The sequence below is a fragment of the Dryobates pubescens genome, chromosome 2 (assembly GCF_014839835.1).
Source record: "Dryobates pubescens isolate bDryPub1 chromosome 2, bDryPub1.pri, whole genome shotgun sequence".
NCBI lineage: Eukaryota > Metazoa > Chordata > Aves > Piciformes > Picidae > Dryobates > Dryobates pubescens.
This window is the reverse complement of record NC_071613.1, coordinates 56398571-56421126: the sequence shown is the minus strand read 5'-3', so window position 1 is coordinate 56421126 and position 22556 is coordinate 56398571. Positions and strand designations below refer to the sequence as shown.

The window sequence follows — 22556 nt, the reverse complement described above, 5'->3', positions numbered from 1 at the left end:
CAAATTGGATGTTATGAAGTTCTCCCCATGAGGGTGGTGAAAGTCTGGCACAGGTTGCCCAGGGAGGTAGTGGAATCCTCATCCCTGGAGGTTTCTAAGGCCAGGCTGGATGTGGCTCTGAGCAACCTGCTGCAGTGTGAGGTGTCCCTGGCCATGGCAGGGGGGTTGGAACTGGCTGACCCTTGAGGTCCCTTCCAGCCCTGACAATTCTATGATTGAATTGAACTGAAAACTTGTCAGAAACCAACAAGCAAAAAACAGCTTTAATGGCATGATAGAAGTGCTGTGCTCAGCTTAGATGAGCCTTCTCCTTCCCCAAATGTGGGATCTCCAAACCAGGTATGTTCCTTACGCTGTTCCCTTTGGATCATTTCTGTGTTGTCATCCTTTGCCTCTTCCTTTTCAGAGGTGTTCACGGCCATTTCAATGGTCAGCGCCCATGGGCTTTGGCAGACGAGTGCCTCCTGGACCTGATGGCTGGGCTGGTTGGTAGGTGTGAACCTCAAGGGAAAGGTTTCTCTAGAAATGAAAATGAACTTGGGTTCTTTTAAGACTGAATCACATAATCACACAACATTAGAGGTTGGAAGGGACCTCCAGAGAGCATTGAGTCCAAGCCCCCTGCCAGAGCAGGATCACCCAGGGTAGTCTGCACAGCAACACATCTGGGAGGGTTTGGAAAGTCTCCAGAGAAGGAGACTCCACAATCTCTCTGGGCAGTCTGCTCCAGAGCTCTGTCACCCTTACTGTAAAGAAGTTTCTCCTCATGTTGAGCTGAACCCTTCTCTGTTCAAGCTGGAACCTGTTGCTCCTTGTCTTCTTGAAAAGAGCTTGGCCCCCTCCGCTTGACACTCACCCCTCAGATATTGAAAGACATTGCTCAGATCCTCTCTCAGCCTTCTCAAGACTAAAGCCCCTGAAACTCTGTAACCAGAGCTTTGTTCCCTTAATTCTTCTGTTTTAAAGCAGTTTTTCTGACTACCTTTTGCATGGACTTCCCCTTTATTTTAAGGCTGCAAGTGATTTAAGAGCTGGATGTGTGCAATAATATATGAGCTTATGTATATCATGAAACTAATTGCAGCAAAGGGTTTCTTGGAGCATCATAAACCACTTGGTCTAACATGTGAAGCCCTTTTAAAGGGCACTTGGCATTACCTATTCTCAGTCACTCTCCCAGAAGTGAAGAAATGAACTTTCCCCTTGGAAAAATGATTTCTGCCTAGACCATTTCTGCTTTCCCTGCTGCTAAATCCAGCCTCCTATTTGAGAGCTGCTTATGTCAATGAAGCAGATAATTGGGGCAGGACCTGCTATTTGTAAGTTCCCATTACCCTGCTGTACCCCTTGAGGAGGCTGCACTGCTGCAGCACCTTGGCAGTAAATGCATCTGGAGCTTGAGAAGGAGCCCTGGAGACTTCTCCTGGTGTGCTTGCCAGCCAAGAAAGTAGTTGTCTGAGTTTGAATGCAAATTTCTTCTATTACCTCATACTCTAATCTGTGTCTGCTTGCTGAAAAATCCTTTCACTGGGATTTCCTTTGAGCTGTTGCTGTCAGAAGTGGGAAGAGAAATGATCTTGGCAGGGTTTCTCACAGCCCCTTTTTCTCCCTTACCCTTACAGCCATTGTCAAGGCTAGGGTAGTGGATTTTAGTGAGATTTGGCCAATATTTTAATTTAGCTGCTGAAGGTAACTGTCAATACTGAATGTCTGAACTGAATTATCATGTGTTCGTTTGTGCTTTCACTAAGGGGAAAATACTGTGTTTAAGTTGATCTGCTCTAAGCTAGATATCGTCTGGTAATTTCTCCTCCAACCATAGGCAAGGGTTTAATCAAAAAGGAACAGTTTTTCTCCTAAAAGTGAAGCAAATGGGGTCTGAGCATCTGGAAACAGAGACACTGAGGAATGTTTAGTGACAGAGTTATTTATAAATAGAGTTAGTCTCAAGCTGTGCCAGGGGAAGTTTAGGCTGGAGGTGAGGAGAAAATTCTTCACTGAGAGAGTTGTTGGCCATTGGAATGTGCTGCCCAGGGAGGTGGTGGAGTCCCCATCCCTGGAGGTGTTCAAGAGGGGATTGGACGTGGCACTTGGGGCCATGGTCTAGTCATGAGGTCGTAGTCATGAGGTTGGTGGTGCCAGGTTGGACTCGATGATCTTTGAGGTCTCTTCCAACCTTGGTGATACTGTGATACTTCCTGACTTCTAATACCTGAAGGGATCGCACTGGAAGGTTGCAGAGGGACTTTTCCTGAGGGTGTCTAGAGACAGGCCAAGGGGCAATGGTTTGAAGCTGAGGCAGAGCAGGGTTAGAGTGGAGCTGAGGAAGAAGTTGTTCAGCAGGAGGGTGCTGAGACTCTGGCCCAGGCTGCCCAGGGAGGCTGTGGCTGCCTCCTGCCTGGGGGTGTTGCAGGCCAGGTTGGGTGAGGTCTTGAGCAGCTGAGTGTAGTTGAGAGGTGTCCTTGGGCATGGTGTGGAGGTTGGAGCAGATGAGCTCTGAGCTCCCTTCCAGCCTGAGCCACTCTAGGATTCTAAGATTTTGGAAATTGCTGCTGTAGGACCTGGAATTGCTCAGGAGGCTAAGAAATATTTTTTCTTGCTTTCTGTCCATTCAAGGGCAAACTCAGTGCATTTATCCATTAACCATCATAGAGCATGACAATGTGATCATGTAAAGAGTTGAAGGGTGTGGATATGCTGAATGCTGCTGATTAGAGATTTCTCTACTCTGACTGATCGTTCCTGGCATGTGGATACTCTTGTTCTGGTAGGATATAACTGGGGAGCTGTGGGCAGAGGGGGAAATATGACCTGTCACACAACTGACTAGATGCAGAGTAAGGACTTTTAAATTGGAAACCTTGAACTTAATTACCTGCAGTGTAGAGAATTTATCTTATGTCTTATGAGATTGGAAGTGTAGTCATGTTATCTACTTCCAGACACTTAAATCAGTCCAGTAACAAGGTAGACCATCAATGCTCTTCACACAACCAGAAGAGAAAGCCACAATCCCCCAAAGGACAACTCGAAGCACCTGAATTATCATCCTTCTGTGCATCACCTTCTGTGGATGTCTGCCACTGCTCTGTTTGCAAAATGTGGGCCCCTGTGAACTCCCTGCAGGGTGTCAGAGTAGGCAGATCACTGACCTCCTGCCAGGGCTGGTGCTGGGGTCAGAGTGGACTCAGCTTGAGGTTAAGAGTCACTGCAGAAAGTAGAGTCAGGCTGGGATGTTTTTTCCCTTAGCCATCTGTCTAGTGGAGGCTGCCAGCCTGCATTATAATACTTGCCTGAAAGTATTCTGGGTGTAAGGAGAGAGAAATGGGAGCTTTGCCTAAACATCTAATTTATTATCAGCCTTTCCATTTTCCTTCCCCTCTTTCCCCATTTTTCTCCCTTTTCTCCCCTTTCTCCCTACCTTCTCAATCTCATCATCCCCCAGCCTGGACTGGTATCCAGGATTGCCCCAGCCTTGGTGCAAGACCTTGCACTTTGCCTTATTGAACCTCTTGAGATTCTCCTGAGCCCACCTCTCCAGCCTGTCCTGGTCTCTCTGGATGGCACCCATCCACTTCTACAGACTTAACTACACCACAACATGTCAGTTTGGAGATTGGTTATTTTTACTTTAACTGAACTATAAAATGCACTTTGGGCTCAAATCTTCTGTCAGATTCACACACTAGGAGGGTTTTATTTCTCAAATATCACAGAATCCTCAAAGAATCCCAGAATGGCTCAGGTTGGAAGGGACCTCAGAGCTTATCTCCTCCAACCTCCCCACAGTGGGCAGGGATGCCTCTCAACTACACTCAGCTGCTCAAGACCTCATGCAATCTGGCCTGCAACACAACCTCCTGGCATCCACAGCCTCCCTGGGCAGCCTGTGCCAGAGTCTCAGCACCCTCCTACTGAAGAACTTCTTCCTCAGCTCCACTCTAACCCTGCTCTCCCTCAGCTTCAAACCCTTGTCCTGTCTCTAGACACCCTCAGGAAAAATTTCTGTAGGATCCCTTCAGCTATTGGAAGGCAGCTCTGAGGTCCCCCCAGAGTCATCTTTTCTCCAGGCTGGACACCCCCACCTCCCTCAGCCTGTTCTCTTTTCAGAAGTTCTCCAACCCTTGGATCATCTTTGTGATCTCCTCTGGATGCTCTTCAGCAGCTCTGTGTCCTTCTTCTACTGGGGACACCAGAACTGGAGGCAGGATTAGAGGTGAGGTCTCGGCTGAGCAGAGCCAAGGGGCAGAATCCCCTCTCTTGCCCTGCTGCCTACACTCCTCTGGCTGCAGCCCAGCACTCAGCTGCCTGCTGGGCTGCATGAGGGCACTGCTGGCTCCTGGGGAGCTTCCCAAACATCCTCACAGCTCTTTTCCAGAGCGATTCTTAGAATGCAAATGGGTTGAAGTGTCCCTAATGGGTGCATTGTAATTAAACCTGATTTGTAAAATTGTAGGTAATGGGGGAAAAGGCTAAGAGACTAAATGCAGGAGAAATAATATGTTAAAATACCCTCTATCAATATGTTAGTTATGATTAAGTACTGTTTCCCAGCAAGGGGTAGCACCAAGTATGTGTGAGTTGAGTCAATGCTGAGTTTCTCTTTGTAGTGAATGGAATGGAAGAAAGGACCAGAATTTTACCCTAATTTTTTTAAAATTACTTTTTAATTCACTATTTAATATGTTGTAGAGGAGGAATTGTCATTTCTCACTCTAAATAGTAGCAGTAAGTAAAAATTATTTGGTGAGATTTATTGGGGAACGGACTTGAAGGCTGTAAAATATCTTTCTCTGGTTGATGGTTTATAGTGCTGTAACACCTTGCTTATTAAAAGCAGCCCCATTTTCGTGTTCAGTGGAAGTTACAGCAGTAAATACAGGGTGAAATGCAGAGCCAAGGTCAATGCAGGCCAGCGCTTTGTTGTTTTTTCTTTTTTCCTGTGCTCACACCAAGTGGCACAATGCAGTGACTCTAATCTCAGCTTCTCCTACCAGACTTTATTAAAACATTACAACCTTGGCAGGATCACCTTCTGATGGAACAAGATTAACTGTATGGCGGCTGCTGTAGACTGTGCTCAGGCAGGTCTCTGTTGAGGCGAGACTGAACGCTTAGGAGATCTGGAGTGACTTTGAGTGATAAGGATTATTTGAAGTAACCAAACTGTTTTCGGAAACAGGGCCCTCAGCCTTTTTTTCTTCTTCCCCCCCCCCGGCCCAGTCATTTTATAAGCTGCTTTTTACTTACTGTGGTGAGGATCAGGCTCCCACTGCAGTCAGAGAGGAGAAGGATGGCACTGCCTGCCTAACGCAATCATAATTGTCTCTGAAGTTGTACTTTGCGAATGCTGCTTCCTTTGATTAAAGAGGAGATTTATCAAGCAGGAACATACAGGTTTTAGCCTGTCTTGGTGATATGCTATAAAGTTAGGAAATAAAGAAAGCAAACATAATTTTTCTCTCCTGTGTGCTGGGTCTTTGAATATTGTAATAGGTTAATTGGATCAGGGGAAGGTTCTTTACCGAAACGCAGCGCAGGTTATAAAGGATAGCAGTTTGCCAATGCCACGGATGAGGTTTGTTTTGTGGGCATGAAATTCAATAATGGAAAGCTTTTAATAAATATATAATTTACAGAAGACCAAGGCTTACATGACAAATGTAGTGTCAGATTTAATTTGGGAGGCTAGCATGCAGCTGAAAGTGATCTACAGGTTAACCGTTTGTGTGTTACGGAAGCGGTTCAGCAGGCGGAGGGTCGCTGGTGTACAATTTGCTGTGAAAGCCACAGAGTTTGTGGAAGGAGCAGAGTGAGAAATAAGAACAATACCTTTTCTTGATGCTATCCCTCTTTTTTCAGCCTCCAGAGTTCCATAGAAATGTTAAGACTGCAATAATATTGTTTTGAGCTGCAATCACTCTCTCTAGCTGTCTCCTGTATCTGCAATAGAACAGCCACAAGGTGACCTCTTGCAGCAGCATGGAGCCTGCAGTTGCAACGCTACCAGGAAAGAAAGCAAAAGAAAGGAGTTTAAGGGAAGAAAAGAGTTTATTTTTCCCTATGAAGAGCTTAAGGCTGCCAATGTTTCTTCTTAAAATCATGATGATGCCCCTGGCTTATGGCCTGGACAGGTCCTCTGGAGTCACTGACACCTATTGACTACTCTTTCTGTCCATTATTGAAGATTTCTGCAATGCAAAGAAAGGTCCTTGAACACCTCAATCAGAATGGTTCTTGCTGGTGTTTTTTGTTTGTTTGCTTCCTGTTTTGTTTGGTTTCATTTGTCTTGCTTTTATGGTGGTAGAATCTGAGGCCTGCTTAGGAAGGATTAGAATAGAATAGAATTAACCAGGTTAGAAAAGACCTTTGAGATCAATGAATAAACTCTTCTTACTTATAGATTTCCATGCTCTTTGGCTATATTTGCTTTCACTGACTTCAGCCCATGGTTATGACTTTTCCCAAGGCTGGTGAAGAAGTAACTCCATGAACTCAAACTCTGTGAGATATGGCAGGAGTATCTTGGTGCTCCTGCTGCTTTTCACTAGTGTTGGCTGGGACTTCGTGTGCCCTCCAGGGCAGGGCTAGGAGAAACACAGGGTTCTCCTCTCCCTTTCACGTGGGTTCCTTTACCCTTTTTGCTCCCACATTGTGTTTTCCTTTCCTCTTCATTGATCTCAAGGGTGGCTGTTACCCACCCTGTCTGTTTGTATTTCTCTTCATTCCCTCTGTCTGCAACCTTTTTCCACCTTTGGTGAGTTCCAATGCCAATGTCAAGGTGCATGAGTCCATCTTCCAGCTGAAGAAGACTCTCAAAGCAGTGATTTATGCCAAGGGTGAACTACTGCTTTTCAACAACAGGTACCAGGAAAAGCAGAAAGCAACAGGAATTGATTTTCTCCACACCTCAGTGGTGCCCTGCCCAACACCGAGTTCCTCGTCCTCCCTAAAACCTTTCACCAGTAGTTGGTAAGGGTTCAAGCATTTGTTGCTGGATACTTTCCAGTAACAATTAGTTGTTACTCCATGAGCTCTGCCCGCGATTAGTTGTAGCCACAAGGCGTCTGCCATTAGAGTTATGTGGGTATGGCTACTTCTTTCTAGGCTGCCACGTTAATACTGGTCTGTTACAGGCCAGCTTTGTTTGGGTTTTTGTTATTACAAATGAGGTTTAGCTCAGCATTGCAGTAACCACTTGCAATAGGTGATGGTCTCAATGTGTTTTCTGACTTGCTTTACATCTGAACTTATGACACAAAATAAGCCTGCAAGTCTTGCTTTAAGTGCAGTCTTCTGACCTGATTTTTGTCTGAGATATTAATGGTAATAAATCCACCAGGCATTTGCCAGGAAATGGAAATACTTCATTGTTGTTTTGTTTTCTGTGGCTGACCCCCCCCAGAAATAAATATTTTCCTGCTAGTGTGCTGCAGTGAGTCAGACAAGAAATCTTTTAGCTTCACTGTGATGACACCTCCAATGTTTGTTTGCTTTCCAGCCTTTGGAGAGACATTGACTGGAAACATCCTTTTACCTTTTTTCTCAACACTGTACTGGATTTCTCTGAAATGATGAAAGAAAACTCCTAACCAGAGCTTGCTGGTTTGTTGTTGGGGTTTATTTTTGTGTTTGTTTCTTTGTTTGTTGGGGTTTTAAAAAGTCACTCTTATTCTTCCAGGTGCCCAAAGACATGAGGTAGCCTTAATGAATGGACTAACTGTAAACTTGCACCTCCAGCTGGTATGTCTTTATGGTGTTTATTTGATGTGCTGTGGGCAAATGTCTTTGTCCTTTCTTTGTGCACGTAAGCAAAGCATCTCACAAGGGCAGCACTGGATGACAGCCTAACTTTTCTTGGGAGTTGTACCTTGAACAATGCTTTGGCTTGAGCAGGACTTGGCTCCACTTAACATGAAGCAGAAAAGCTGGACAGAGAAGTGTTTTCAAGGACTCTGTAGGGGAAGTTTGAGCTGTTCTTGCCTGTGCTGTATGTCAATCCTTAGAGGGGAGACCATGTTATTATCAGAGAAACATTTACAAATACCTTCCCAAATTTCAACTCCATATTTCCAAGTTTGAGGAACAAGACTTCATCTTATGAGGAAGACAAAGCTGCCAGTTCTGCCAATTTTAAAGTAAAGTTGCATACAAGAGATGGCATTTTGATTTTTCTATGCTCCTAAACAGGGGTAAAGCACCTGATTTGGATTTTTATGACACAGTGGTCATGAATGTGGCTTCCTTATGCACAGCCCTCTCTGTGGTTACACACAGCCTGTCCCTGCTTCTGTAGGATTTCCAGAGATTTGGTTCAGCTGAGGGCAGACATGAAGATTCATTTTGTGTGATTACCACAAGGATTTACTTCTCTGATCCCTCCCTCTCTAACATGTCTCTGAACCAGGGCAGGATGGGGGCCAAGAACAAGCCTGTTAAGTGCAACCCAGCTGCACTCATGCCACACTGCTGGGTCTGAGCTTGGGGTGACCACTGCTAGCATGAATAGGTGTTCTGTAAGTCTTCTAGCCTTCTCAGCGTGGCAGCAAGCCCTACTTACCCCATCATGAAGAGCTGAAAAGGACAGACTATCCACCTAAAGGAGCTGAGATGAAGGCCTGGGAAAAGAGTTCTTTAGACAGTCTTGTTTTGGAGGAGGGAATGATTTAATAACCAATGTTTTAGGGCAGGAATGGAAATCCAATTCCTTTGTACTGTTTGATACTCTTCAGCTGCTGCTTTTGCTTGTGGGAACGCGCCGGGTGAAATCCCAACTCCCCTGGCCACAGTCAAAGCTTTGCCATCGATTCCTGCTAAGTGCAAGGTTTTTGCTGCTGGATTTGTGTGGCCTTTGTAATGGATAGATGAAGTGGAGTATTATAATGCTTTCCCCGCTTTGATAAGCATTATGTGGACAAAGAAATGTTTGTAATTTCTGGGGGATTCTCTGTAGTCTGCATGAAAGCAAAGCAGCCTTTATAAAGTCATAGGCTGGGAGCATCTCTCTCATCTCTGCTTAGATAGATTCTACCATACAGGGGTTTCATTCTGCTTTATTTTGTTGTCGTTCTTAACAGCTCTCCTTCTTTAAGCCTACTCCAAGACGCTGTAAAATTCTTCTAGAAGCCAGAGCCTTTCCATCTGACCATGTAAGAAATGAATATTTCACCCTGTTTGTATTATTAATCATATTTTTGCAAAGCATATCAGCAGCCTGATTTGAATATTTATTAGCTCATCTTGTCCGAGGAACGTCGCAATAAAAAAACCTGTCAGAAGCTTTTCAGCTCAGCATATTTTACAGATTGTAGCTTTATTCCTTTTGTTCAAATAATTAAAAAAGAAAAGAAAAGAAATGTTACAAGGGGAAAAGATTGAATGGCTGCATTGATTTATTAGTCATTTTAAAGACATCGAGCAAACTACTGGCCTAAATCAACTGCAGTTGTAAAGGTTTTATTAATTCTTGTTGCTGTTTTACTTTATGAAACCAAATCAATACAAACTCACAGCATTAACACTTATATATCCCCAGACAGAGATGGAAATGTTTGTTCTTAGCACTTTAGATTGCTGGTTCAAATGTAATTTATCTGCCATAAAATAGGAGACAATAGCCCGTGCATCATGGCTTAGTGAAAATTAATCTTTGGGTGCGTGGCTTCATCACCAGCTCTCTAAGCTCCTGGAAATTGATAATTTGATTTCTAAGGTGTGATAAAAGTTACCCAAGCTACTAACTGCTTTATTTGTAATGAAGGTGAAGGCACAGATGTGCATGAACCTCAAACTGCCTTTTATTCTAAGCGAAGTTTATACTAATCCTACTGCTTCATGGTGTCCAGAGAAGGGCCATGAGGATGAGCAGAGGGCTGGAGCTCCTCTCCTATGAGGACAGACTGAGAGAGCTGGGGCTGTTCAGTCTTGAGAAGAGAAGGCTTCAAGGAGACTTAATTGTGGTCTTCCAGTATCTGAAGGGGGCTACAAGAAAGCTGGGGAAGGACTTTTGAGGGCATCAGGGAGTGATAGGACTGGGAGGAATGGAACAAAACTAGGAATGGGTAGATTCAGATTGGATGTTAGGAAAAAGCTGTTCCCCATGAGGGTGGTGAGAGACTGGTACAGGTTGCCCAGGGAGGTGATGGAAGCCTCATCCCTGGAGGTTTTTAAGGCCAGGCTGGATGTGGCTGTGAGCAAACTGCTGTAGTGTGAGGAGTCCCTGCCTTGAGGCCCCTCCAACCCTAACAATTCTATGATTCTAATCCCATCTTTGTACATTTGCACTCCATCTTCTTAAACTTCTATGGTACTTCACTGCTAACCTGTGCAACCACCACCACTTCAGCTCCTGCCATGGAATTTCAAACTATTTAATTGCATTGTTCACTTCAGTTCCTGCCATGGAATTTCAAACTATTGAATAACATTGTTCAGTTCCTGCCATGGAATTTCAAACTGTTTAATAGTAGTATTCAGTTATGTTGCTGCTGTCTCCAGAACCATTATTTACTGATAAAATCAGTAGGTAGGATTTTCAAAACACCTTGAGGGAGTTGAGGGCTCTGATTTCCTTCCAGCTGTGGAGCAGACTGAAGGTGTAAGAACGGCTTAAGACAGCCCATGTGTGCTGGCCAAACCTCATTTGATGTGACATGTGTGGCAGCCTGGGCTTTAGCACGTGCTACTAAGCAAGGTGAGCATCCAGAGCCATGGGAGAACTGGTGTTCATTCTTCTCTGTGGCTGTTCTCCTTGCAGGCTGTATTTGCTGGTGTGTGGTAAGCACATTGCCCACCACATTTCCATGCTCATTGTCTGTGAACTTACCCTGGAAGAGCTAGGTTTTGATCTGATCTATGCTGTCTGACAAGCTAATTCAGCTAACTCTGATCAGCTGATTCTGAGCTTTTTCAGACCAAAGGAAATCTAGGATGCCCCTGCTCATGGCAAGGAGGTTGTAGTAGATAGATGATCTCTAAGGTCCCTTCTGACCTAAGCTGTTGTATCTCAGAATCACAGAATGTTCAGCACTGGAAGAGACCTCCAGAGATCATTGGGTCCAAACCCCTGCCAAAGCAGGATCACCTAGGGTAGGCCACACAAGGACACATCCAGGTTGGCATTGAAGGCTTCCACAGAGGGAGACTCCACAACTTCCCTGGGCAGCCTGTTCCAGTGCTCTGTCACCCTCACAGTAAATAAGTTACTCCTTGTGTTAAGGTGGAGCTTCCTGTGTTCTGGCTTATATCCATGATTCTGTGGAGTTGGTCTAGGGTTTCAAGTGTCAATCTGAGTGTAAGGTGGGAGGCACCTGAGTCTCTGTGCTGAAGTTCTGATGTGTTTGGCCGTTCTTTAGCTGTTTTGTCTCTAACGTGCTCTGCATGGGAATCTCTTCCAGTATGCTGTCGAGTCCCAGCTTCGACTCCATGGACTTGACGTGGAGAAATGCATGCTCCTGATGCAGCCTCGGAAGGTTGGTGAGAGAAATGTGTCAGTCTTGCTTGCTATTGCTAAGGGCAGAAGCATATTTCACAGGAGAGATATCATCCATTCTCAGGTACTCTAGTGTCTGCCTGAAGAATCATGCAATCATAGAATTATAAGGGTTGGAAGGGACCTCAAGGACCATCCAGTTCCAGCCCCCCTGCCATGGGCAGGAACACCTCACACTACAGGAGGTTGCTCACAGCCACATGCACCCTGGCCTTAAGCACTTCCAGGGATGAGGCTTCCACCACCTCCCTGGGCTACCTGTTCCAGTCTCTCACCACCCTCATGGGGAACAACTTCTTCCTCACATCCAATCTGAATCTACCCGCTTCTATTTTTGCTCCATTCCCCCCAGTCCTATCACTCCCTGACACTCTGAAAAGTCCCTCTCTAGCTTTCTTGTAGCCCCCTTCAGATAGTGGAAGGCCACAATAAAGTTATAATTTATTTCTATTGATACTTTTATGTAAAACTTAAGAATTGTGTATTCTGTTTCTGTGGTTTTTTGTCTGTTAGAGCCCATTTTATAATTGTCTCCTTCACTGGTCTTCCAGCAGGAACAATAATCCCATTTTCTCTGTTTTCCCTGTCTTCAAAACCTAATAGCATCCTGCAACAGAGAGTAGCTGACTGAGAAACCCCAATGTCCTTTTAATGCCCTAAGGTAAAAGATTGCCGTAGCATAAACAGCAGCAGTCTGGGTATCAGCACAGACCACGGGAAAGGTCTGCTTTGGGTAATCTGCAATTCAGATTCCTCTGAAAGGCTGCCTTGCTTCACTTCTGCAGCATTAAGAACTTTGCCACCTAACTGTAAACTGATGGTGACCTTTTTGCTTCTGAAATCTGAGTCATCTTGTGAGGAAAGAGTCTGCTCCTGGACGCTTGATAGATTTGCAAAAGCTGGGTGAGATAACAACAGCTCCTTGCAATGCAACCCTCTTGCCCAGGCTCTTTTGCAGCAACAAGACTAATTTAATTCTAGGTTTTCACTGCCTAATTGATCCCTAGGTGGTGGTGTGCTTTACATGATGCCTCGCTAGGAAGACAGGAGGAGGATGGGATGGTAATTTTCCAACAAAGAATCAAGAACGAGGCTTTAGTGGTTGGATTTTTTTATTGTGTTTGTTTTGTTTGAAGTTCCTCTTTATTTAATGACCTCAGGTTTGGGGATTTTTGTGCTTTTGATGATGTGAGACTCATTGTTTTTGAAACAGAAATATGGCAGGTTTATAATAGCTTCCAGTGGGATATGAAGTTGATCAGGGAAGTACAGAGTGAAACTGATAGACAACTTTCAAGTGTCACCAAGGAAAATCATTAACTATGCTGTTTGCACCAGGATTATTGGGTTTTTAGTGGAAATTAAACTGTCTGAACTATTAAAAAGCATGAAGCATGCTGGAGTATGAAGGGAATAGTTGGGTTTTTTTCCCATCACTGGCACCTTCAAGTTAAGTTTGCTAATGAACTGTTGTTTCATTTTTTAATGTAACTTACTCACAGGCTACTTCACAGCGCTACCTTTGTGCATCATTACCAGGCTAAGCATTGGCTTTTGATCTCCTTATGCAAGCAGTGGTAAAATATAGATCATGAGATAAGAAATGACAGTTTCATTACTGCCAGAGTTGATGTAAAATGTGTGCTTTAACTTTGTTTTAGGGGGAAGAAACCTTGAGGACTGAAGACATCCTTGCTGTAATTGAGAAGGAAGGGGACTCTATCGCTGTCATTATGTTCAGCGGGGTGCAGTACTACACGGGGCAGCTGTTTGACATCCCTAGAATAACAAAGGCTGGCCAAAAAAAGGTAGGATTGCTCCAAACCCATCTTTTTAATGCTGGTTTTAGACCAATTTTTCTTTTCAAAGTGTTTTTAATTTCTGCTCTTTGGTGAAACATAACAGACTACATGTAGAAACCTGCAGGGCTCTGAATAAAAGCCCTCTGTGCCCAGATCCTTTGGGAACTGGGGGATCTGTGAGGAAATTATTGAATTAGAATCATAGAATTGTTAGGCTTGGAAGGGACCTCAAGGATCATACAGTTCCAACACCCCTGCCATGGCCAGGGACACCTCACACTACAGCAGGTTGCTCACAGCCACATCCAGCCTGGCCTTAAACACCTCCAGGGATGAGGCTTCCACCACCTCCCTGGGCAACCTGTGCCAGTCTCTCACCACCCTCATGGGGAAGAACTTCTTCCTAACATTGACTCTTAATCTACACCTTATATATATACATATATAAACAGCTCTGAGAGCACAGTCTTGCAGGCTGTGTCCTGGCTATCTCCAGTGAGAGACAGTGCTAGAAAAGGAAAAGTTGGGAGGAATCATTTTTGGAACAGAAGACCTGAGTTCCATGAATTATGAAATTATATTCAGAGGGGTTCAGGGACCCTGCACACTGTTGCTAATTACTTAGGATGCAGGGAAAAAAATCAAGATCACATATATTCTGTTCTGGGTGATGACAGCATCACAGAATGTTAGGAGTTGGAAGGGACCTCTGAAGATCTTCGAGTCCAATCCCCATATCAGAGCAGGTTCACTAAGAGCAGGTTGCACAGGAATTAATCCAAGGGGATTTTTAATGACTCCAGAGATGGAGACTCCATTATCTCTCTGAACAGCCTGTTCTAGTGCTTCACCACCCTCAAGGTAAAGAAGTTCCTTCTCATGCTTAGATGGAACTTGCTGTGTTCCAGTTTGTGCCTGTTACCTCCCATCCTGTCACTGGGCACCATTGCACAAAGACTGGTTCTATCCTCCTGCCACCCATTGATAAGATCCCCCATTAGTTGAGGCTAAAAAGCCCCAAGTCCCTCAGCCTTTCTTCATAAGAGAGACATTCTAGTCCCCTAATCATCTTCATAGCCTTTTGCTGTATCCTCTCAAGCAGTTCCTTGTCCTTCGTGAACTGGGGAGCCCAGAACTGGACACAATACCCCAAATGAGTCCTCACCAGGGCAGAGTAGAGGGAGAGTAGAACCTCCCTCAACCTGCTGGCCACACTTCTTTATGCACTCTAGGATTCATGACTGTTCACTCCTACAGGGCTTTTCTTGAAGGACAGAATTCCAGGAGGCTCAGTGGAGGAGGAGGAGGTAATCACAGCTCTGATCGCTCTTTACAATTTCAGCTGCATTAGGTTTCTGCCTTTTTTGGCAGACTGTCATGATTTTCCTCCTTTCCTGCAGCCATGCTGTGGTAATTTTTGCCCCCAGTGGGCAGGGAGGTGAGCTCCCCATAGAGCCAGGAGTGTTCAGACTCATCTGAGCAGTTTTTTTCCAGAGACAAGACACGAAGTGCAGGACATCAATGTCACAAGACAACTGTATTATAGTGATGACTCAGCCTTCAGAGCTTGCAGGCTGTGTGCTCTGTGGATGTGTCTGTAAAGCCTTCTCTAACCATCTCAACTGCCTTAGGAAGTCAGGAGAAAATAGTTTTTAATTAAGTCTTCTTTATCAACAGCAGGTCACCAGATTTTCTGTAGGGGCATTTTTGTCACTGGATGTTCCTTATAGCACAGAAGATTAAATCACTCAAAGATAAGCTTCTATTAGTATCACTGGATTTTGACAACCCAGCTGACTGCATTTGATGTTTTAACTCTCTGGAGAGGTTCCTGGCTCACAACAGGTGATACATCTTCTCTTGTGCTATAGGTTTGGCAAGTGGAAGTTTTTCTGGAGGTCAGAGAGTAAGTTATGCTGCTGGAAAGTGATGGTAAAGTCTCTCTTGGGAGAGCAGAGCAGGTGTGAGAGCTAGTGGAGGGCCTGTGGGACACAAAAAAGGGAATATTCTCATGGAGCAGCAGCACCTGGTGACAGAACTGGTCCTGAACACAGTACAGAGAAAGACAAGCTTCTGACATGGATGCAGAAAACCATGGGAAAAAGAAATTAGGAAATGAGCTGCAAGGGGAAACAGAGGTGGGCACGAGCTCCGTGCTCCTTACAAAGCAATAACTTCATGGTGCCTTCTTTAAGAGTCATACAGTATGGTCTTTGCTGACCATAAGAGGCCATGCTGCAATGTTTGAAAGGAAAGGTAGGTGATTAACAGGGTGATGCTACCCCCTGCTCTTGTAGCTCTCACTCTTGGTGGCACCAAAGCTTACATTCAGACACAGAGTCGTAGATCTGCTTTCTTTGGAAAAGACCTCAAAGATCAGCAAGTCCAACTGTTGACCCAAGCCCACCATGGCCATCACACCATGTCCCAGAGAGCCATGCCTACACATTGTTTGAACACTGCCTGTATACCTGCAGTGCTTCTTCCCCAAAATCTGCTCTGTGTTGTGCCTGAAAGGTGTCTGAGAGAGAAATCTTTCTTCCCTGCTGCAGATACGAGGAACCTGGAAAAGGTCAGTCCCCTTACTGCCTCTCTGCAGGTGCTCTCTGGGCTGTGGGACAGGTGTGGGCTGCATGGAAGTCGCTGAGATCCATTGGAAGCTATAAGATACCCCAAAATGGCTGAGAACCTGTGTTCTAGTCACTGATAGTTCATTATATGGAGTGAAAATAGATTTGATATCTACATTATCTGAGGAGGTAATCAGGATTTAGTGGCAGTACCAGAACAAGAGGACACAGTCTCAGGCTGCACCAGGGGAGGTTCAGGCTGGATGTTAGAAAAAAGTTCTACACAGAAAGAGTGATTGCCCATTGGAATGGGCTGCCTGGGGAGGTGGTGGAGTCACCATCACTGGAGGTTTTTAGGAGAAGACTTGATGGGGTGCTTGGTGCCGTGGGTTAGTTGCTTGGGCGGTGTTGGATTGGTTGATGGGTTGGATGCGATGATCTTGAAGGTCTCTTCCAACCTGGTTTATTCTATGTATTCTATGTATTCTATGAATTTTCCCATCAAGTAGTGCAAATAATAAAAATGTTAACTCTGGGGCTTGTGCTTCCATGTGGAGACACACAAAGACACCACACACTTACACAGGGGCTCTATCATGGGGTTGAAGAGGAGAACAATCTCTGAGAGCAGTTCAGTGCTGCAGCAGTCACAGAAAGATGTCAAAGGCCTGTTTCTACCTGCATACCTGCTAGGAGTGCCATAATGTTGCAGTGAATCTCTTCCTCCACAGAACTTTTCAAAGGGGTAGAAAAAATATATATACAAAAAAAAAAATAGTTTACTGCCTCTTTGTGGTTAGAGGAGTGGGATCCAGGTGGATTAATGAACTCAAATGTCATTACCATGTTTAAAAAGAGAATAGAATTCAGCCTGAAGAGCTGCTTGGGTAGCCATAGAGCTTGCAAAGCATGAGGCAGCCCTGCTTTGATTTCCCTGCTGTCAGATACACTCAGCTCAATGTCCCCATGAATTCTGCCCCTGGGTTAAGTGGTGCTTATATGTTTGTACAAAGCACTCTGTAACATCCTGTTACACCACACTTAAACATCTGCATATGGCAAATGTTTACTTGAACAGCTCTGCAATCAGTGATTCATGAGGAGTTTGCTGTTGCAGTGCTGTAAGGGGCAGTCCCGTGCCCTGGCCACTTCTATTGGTCTCAGGGCTTCTGGTTACCAAAAAACCCCCAAATGTTGGCTCTTCAAAAGCAGTTGGCTGCTTTGCTCTTCTCCTAGGTCAGAGGTGCTGTTGGGGTTAGAGGAGAACAAGAAAACAACTGCTGAAGCAGAGTCATTAGTAGCTGTGTAATGTGTATGGGCTTCATTTCTATGTGGTGGCATCCAGCCAGTCCCTGTCCCCAGGCTGGCAAGCTTCCAGGACAGTAGGTGTGTGGATCTAAAGACTGTATTCTCTTTCAAGAGCTTTTGAAACCACACATGGTTAGAGTGATTGTCTTCTACCTGACACATTCTCACAGAAAGGCTGGGAGTCCTTTAAAATGTGCATTAGAAGAGGATAAGCCCAAGAAGTCATGTTCATTGTGAGAATGCAAGGCTCCTTTCCTGGTGGATGAAGGGTGATGAATGACCCCATGCTCATGAACAGAAAAAAAGGTTGGGGAGAGCTGACAAGGAAGAAAGTCAGAAGGGGAAAATACAAGGTGGAAGTGTCACTTGAGAAGAGGAGGGGAAAAAAATGAGAAATCACTTGTCAGCCAATACAGCAGAGGGAAGAATCCTGCACAGATGGTCTTAATAATTCTTTTAATGTACAATTGAAATAAAATCCTATCAGGGCTTGGCTAGAAATTTCAGCTGCAAGCTCAGGAGGTCTGGAAAACGTCCTAGGATTCTTGAGGTCAATCATTTACGAATTAAGTTACTGATTTCCTTTTACATTTTTTAAGCCAATTTCCTAAGTTCTCTGCGTACGTTCAGATTCCTCCCAGAGTGAAAGCTCTGCACATAGACAGCTTCATTAAGTCATTAAGTATTAAATGAACTAAATTAAGCTTGAAAAATGACCTCAGGCTATTTTTCCATCTTAGGTCTCTCAGATAAATCAAAATTACTACGTATTGTGCAAGAGACTCATCAGCAGGCTGAGGAGGATGGAGCAGTTTTCCTCGTTTCATGCTTTTGAGCTTGCTCTGGAGGATGGAGGGGGCTGAGGCATTTTTATTCCTCAAGCCAAGGAGTGGCTGACTTTTAGAAGACTCAAGCTTTCAAACACAATTTTAATTTCATAGGTTATATTGTACTTTCCCCTGACTCTGTACCGTATGTAAAGTATTTTAATCTCTCCAGCCCCAGTGGGAAGAGCTTTAAGATCCTTCATCTTCATTTCTCTTCCTGTCTCTCTTTCTAAATGTCCCAGCTTTGCCGGTGTGAAGCTGTCATTTCTCTCCCTCTTTCCAAATGTCATTGTCCATGCTGAGCTGTTACCTGCTGGTTATCAGCAGCTACCCAGACACTTTGCAGAAATGACTTTTAGATGTGAGAATAAAAAGGGAAGAGGCAGGGGAGAGAGCACATGTCCTCTCCTTCACCCAGAGCAGATGGAGAGCTCTGTTTTCCCCCTCGTCTGGGGAAGCGCCGTTCCCACGCAGCCCTCGTTCTGCGTGGCTTGTGCAGGGAGAGCTGTTTGAGTTTGTTTTACTTGTGCCATGCAATCTGTGTGGCTAAACATTTGCTGTTTGTGCGACTTGAGTGCCAGACGCCTCCCAGGGAAAGCAAACCAGCACCACCCAGCTTGCAGATGACAACTCTGAACACACTGGTGCGAGTGGGTGTTCCCGAGACGACGCAGGAAACCTGCCAGTGCTGAACCCACATTTCCAGGCTCTGCCTCCTTAGGAAGTTGAATTGTGCCTAGCAGCGTTTGCCAACCAAGTTCAGTGTGCTGGGGAGCACAGTATCACAGTACATTAGAGGTTGGAAGGGACCTCAAATCCAACCCTCCCTGCCAGAGCAGGGTCACTCAGGGTAGTCTGCACAGGAATGCATCCAGGCGGGTTTGGAAACTCTCCAGGGAAGAACTCAACCACCTCTCTGGGCAGCCTGCTCCAGGGCTCTGTCACCCTCACTGTAAAGAAGTTTCTCCTCATATTGAGGTGAAATCTTCTATGTTTAAGCTTGAACCTGTTGTTCTTTGTCTTATTAACATACACGACCGAAGAGAGCTTGGCCCCTTCCACTTGATACCCACCCCTTCTGATACTGATAGACGTTGATCAGATCCCCTCTAGTCTTCTCTTCTCAAGGCTAAACAGCCCCATGGATTTCAGTTTCTCTTCATAGGGGAGTTAAAGCAGGGCAGGAAGATGAGCAATGGGTGGCCATGGTGTTTAAGAAGAGACTGGGTGAGGCACTCAGTGCCATGGTCTGGTTGATTAGATAGGGTTGGATGATGGGCTGGACTTGATGATCTTGCAGGGCTCTTCCAACCTGGTAGATTCTGTGATTCTGACTGTGACTGCAATGGCATCCAACCTGCTGGTGTCCTGCCTTCCATCTCTTCTATTTACCTAACTTGTCGTCTTGTGCTTGAACATTTATTTTTATTTTCACAGTCTATCACCTATTAACAGAGAAAGGACAACTGATTTTAACACAAGACTTACATCATATGTCCTTTTTTCCTTTCTTTTGTTTTTCTTTAAATGAGCAATTTCCTGGGGTTTTAATTTGTTTTAGTTTTCCTAATATATTGCCAGACACATACATGCTGCAAGACTCTCAGCTTTCTCCTGTCATTCCAGGTTTCCACTGTGACCAATGAGTCTTGTAGCACTTCTTAAAGAAAAGAAAAAAGTCTGTGGGATCTCTTCAGTCACCTGAAGTTGGGAACTTAATGCCTTAAAGCCCTACAAATGCCTTTGTGTTCAATAGCAGATTGCCTTTATCTTCCTGTAGCTTATTTCTCTGAACCAAGGCCATTTTGTCTCCGAGTGAGAGCATTCCTGAGGGCATTCATCATGCTTCAGCTTCTCTGCATCAACTTCAACAGTTGGGTTGATTTGTCTTAACTCAGTCCTCTGTGTCCCTGTGAAGACAAGGCATCAAAGATATGGAAGCTAGGCTATTTGTTGGAGCTTTGATTCCAACATTCAGGCCATGCAGCGAGTTTTCTTCCCATCAGGTTTGGAGCAACTTCTTAAGCTGCTAACTTCACCGACACCTCCGATAGAATTAGCATGTCACATCTCCTCAGAAGGCTTCTTCATGCAAATTGCTGTCTAGTTTACACACAAGATTAAATACACCAAAGTGCCATTTAAATAATTTAGCTGAGCCTCCCTTTGTGCAAGAAACAGCAAGAGGTTGTTAAAGAAACCCCACCAAAACCCCAGCCAAAAAATCCTTTGTTTCATTACTGGACGTTGATTCTTCTGAAGCTTCTGCTCTCCCTCGTACTCCTACCACGCTGCTTGCATGCAGGCTGGTGGTGTTTTAAAAGCAAAATGCAGAACAGCATTTAGTTTGTAGTCCAGGCACAAAAAGGCAGCTGTATTTCTCTGTGCTTAAACAGAGAGCAAAACTTGGACGAACTTTTTAGTTTCAAGCTGCTGCCATCCAGTGGCTATTGGCTGGGTAAAACTGCTGCGTTTTAGGTCTGGGCATCTCTGGTCCTTGGTTTGGTTTTGGTTTTTCTTTCTCTATTGTTGTTTTTCTTCTCTGTTGATGATGATGATGATGTTTATTGTTATTATTGTTGTTATTTATTATTACAATTCTTTATTATTATTATGATGTTGTTGCTGTTAGTATTATTATTTATCATTATTACCATCATCAAGTCATTATGATTATAGCTATTACTATTTGTAGTAGCATTACTACTGTTATTATTATTAATTACTATTACTGCTATATTTGTTGTTGCAGCTATTATTATTAGTATTAATCAGCATTATTACCATCATCAAGATCGTTATTATCATAGCTATTATTAGCGCTAGCATTTCTATTATGATTACTATTTTTATTATCATTTTCCTCACTGCTCCCTCCAAATGGTGGCCATCAAAGACACAATTCTCTTCACAAAGAGATGACAAAATTCTCTTGAGACTTTTTGAGGGACAAGGACAAAAGTTCTTAAGGACCATTGCATTCATAAGTGGCAGTTGTCATTATTATCATCATCATCATTATTACTATCATCAATATCATTATTATCATAGCTGTTAGTACTAGCATTACTATTATTATCACCACTATTTTTATTGTCATTTTCCTCACTGCTCTCTGCAAATGGTGGACATGAAAGACACAATTGTCTTCACAAAGAAATGACAAAATTCTTTTGAGACTTTTTAAGGGATAAATACAAAGGCTCTTAGGGATCATCATGTTCATAGGATGCAATCTCACCCATCTGACTTCCCCAAGCCAGGGAGACCTTCAGTAGGTGTTCCTGAGTGACTGGCATCATTATGGACAATAATGTCTCTGCCTATAGCTTCTTAGAATGGCTCAGGTTGGAAGGGACCTCAGAGCTCATCTCCTCCAACCTCCCCACCATGCTCAGGGACACCTCTCAACTACACTCAGCTGCTCAAGGCCTCATCCAACCTAGCCTGCAGCACCCCCAGGCAGGAGGCAGCCACAGCCTCCCTGGGCAGCCTGTGCCAGAGTCTCATCAGCACCCTCCTACTGAAAATCTTCTTCCACATCTCCACTCTAACCCTGCTCTGCCTCAGCTTCAAACCATTCCCGCTTGGCCTGTCTCCAGACATCCTCAGGAAAAATCCCTCTGCAGCCTTCCTGCAGGATCCCTTCAGGTCCTGGCAGGCAGCTCTGAGGTCCCCCAGGGGCCTTCTCTTCTCCAGGCTGAACACTCCCAGCTCCCTCAGCCTATCCTCAACCTATGCAGCAGAGCTGCTGCAGCCCTTGGGTCATCTTTTGTGCCTCCTCTGGACTCTCTCCAATAGCTCTGTGTCCTCCTCGTGCTGGGGAACACTGCAACTAGATGCACGTAAAGCTCTAAAGCTGGTTTTGTTGCTTTTTGTTTGTTTTCAGAAGAGTTTTGTAATGATGATTACCTTGATAAGCATCATATTAATTAATTATCTCTTTCCTGCAGGGTTGCTATGTTGGATTTGATCTGGCTCATGCTGTTGGGAATGTAGAACTTAGTTTGCATGACTGGGGAGTAGATTTTGCCTGCTGGTGTTCTTACAAGGTAAAATAGATTCATTGTTTGAGACTCTTCTCCATAATGTCTCTTAGACAGTAGGTCAGCAAACAGGTCACATGAGTAACACCTGGACCTGACCTGTTGATTAAGACTTGGCTGAATCTTCAACCCAACCCCAGTGAGGAAATGCACCTTGGCTTTAGTGTTGGCTTTGGCACGAGATGTTCCAAGAGAGCAGTAACAACAACCCACAAGGTCTTGTGGGTGTGAGATGGCTTCTCGTGGTGGCTAAACATCTGCTCTGAAGCACCCTCTGCTCTGTGGTTGCAGTGTCAAAGGCTCTTTTCTTATTTCCCCACACTGACAGGGTCTTGTGGCTGTAGATTTTCTGCAGTGTTCCTAAATAAGAGAAGATTCCTCTCTAAACTGACCTTGTTCTATGGTCTCAGATTATTTATCTTTAGTTCCTTTGATGTCTCTTGTGACTAAAACTTGACAGACATCTTCGGGTTGTTTGATGACTTTGTGTCTTTAGTAAGGCATGGGGACTG

The 22556-nt window shown here is 44.5% G+C and overlaps 1 protein-coding gene across 1 annotated transcript in view; it reads left to right on the top strand.

The window, feature by feature from the left end:
- KYNU (kynureninase) overlaps positions 1–22556 on the top strand; it is a 79270-nt gene that overhangs the window by 24413 nt on the left and 32301 nt on the right. Inside the window, exons 4-9 of the mRNA XM_009907695.2 lie at positions 407–489; positions 7682–7743; positions 9078–9149; positions 11397–11471; positions 13153–13299; positions 21952–22050. Coding sequence (XP_009905997.2) covers positions 407–489; positions 7682–7743; positions 9078–9149; positions 11397–11471; positions 13153–13299; positions 21952–22050 — 538 coding nt within the window. The remainder of the gene's footprint in view (positions 1–406; positions 490–7681; positions 7744–9077; positions 9150–11396; positions 11472–13152; positions 13300–21951; positions 22051–22556) is intronic.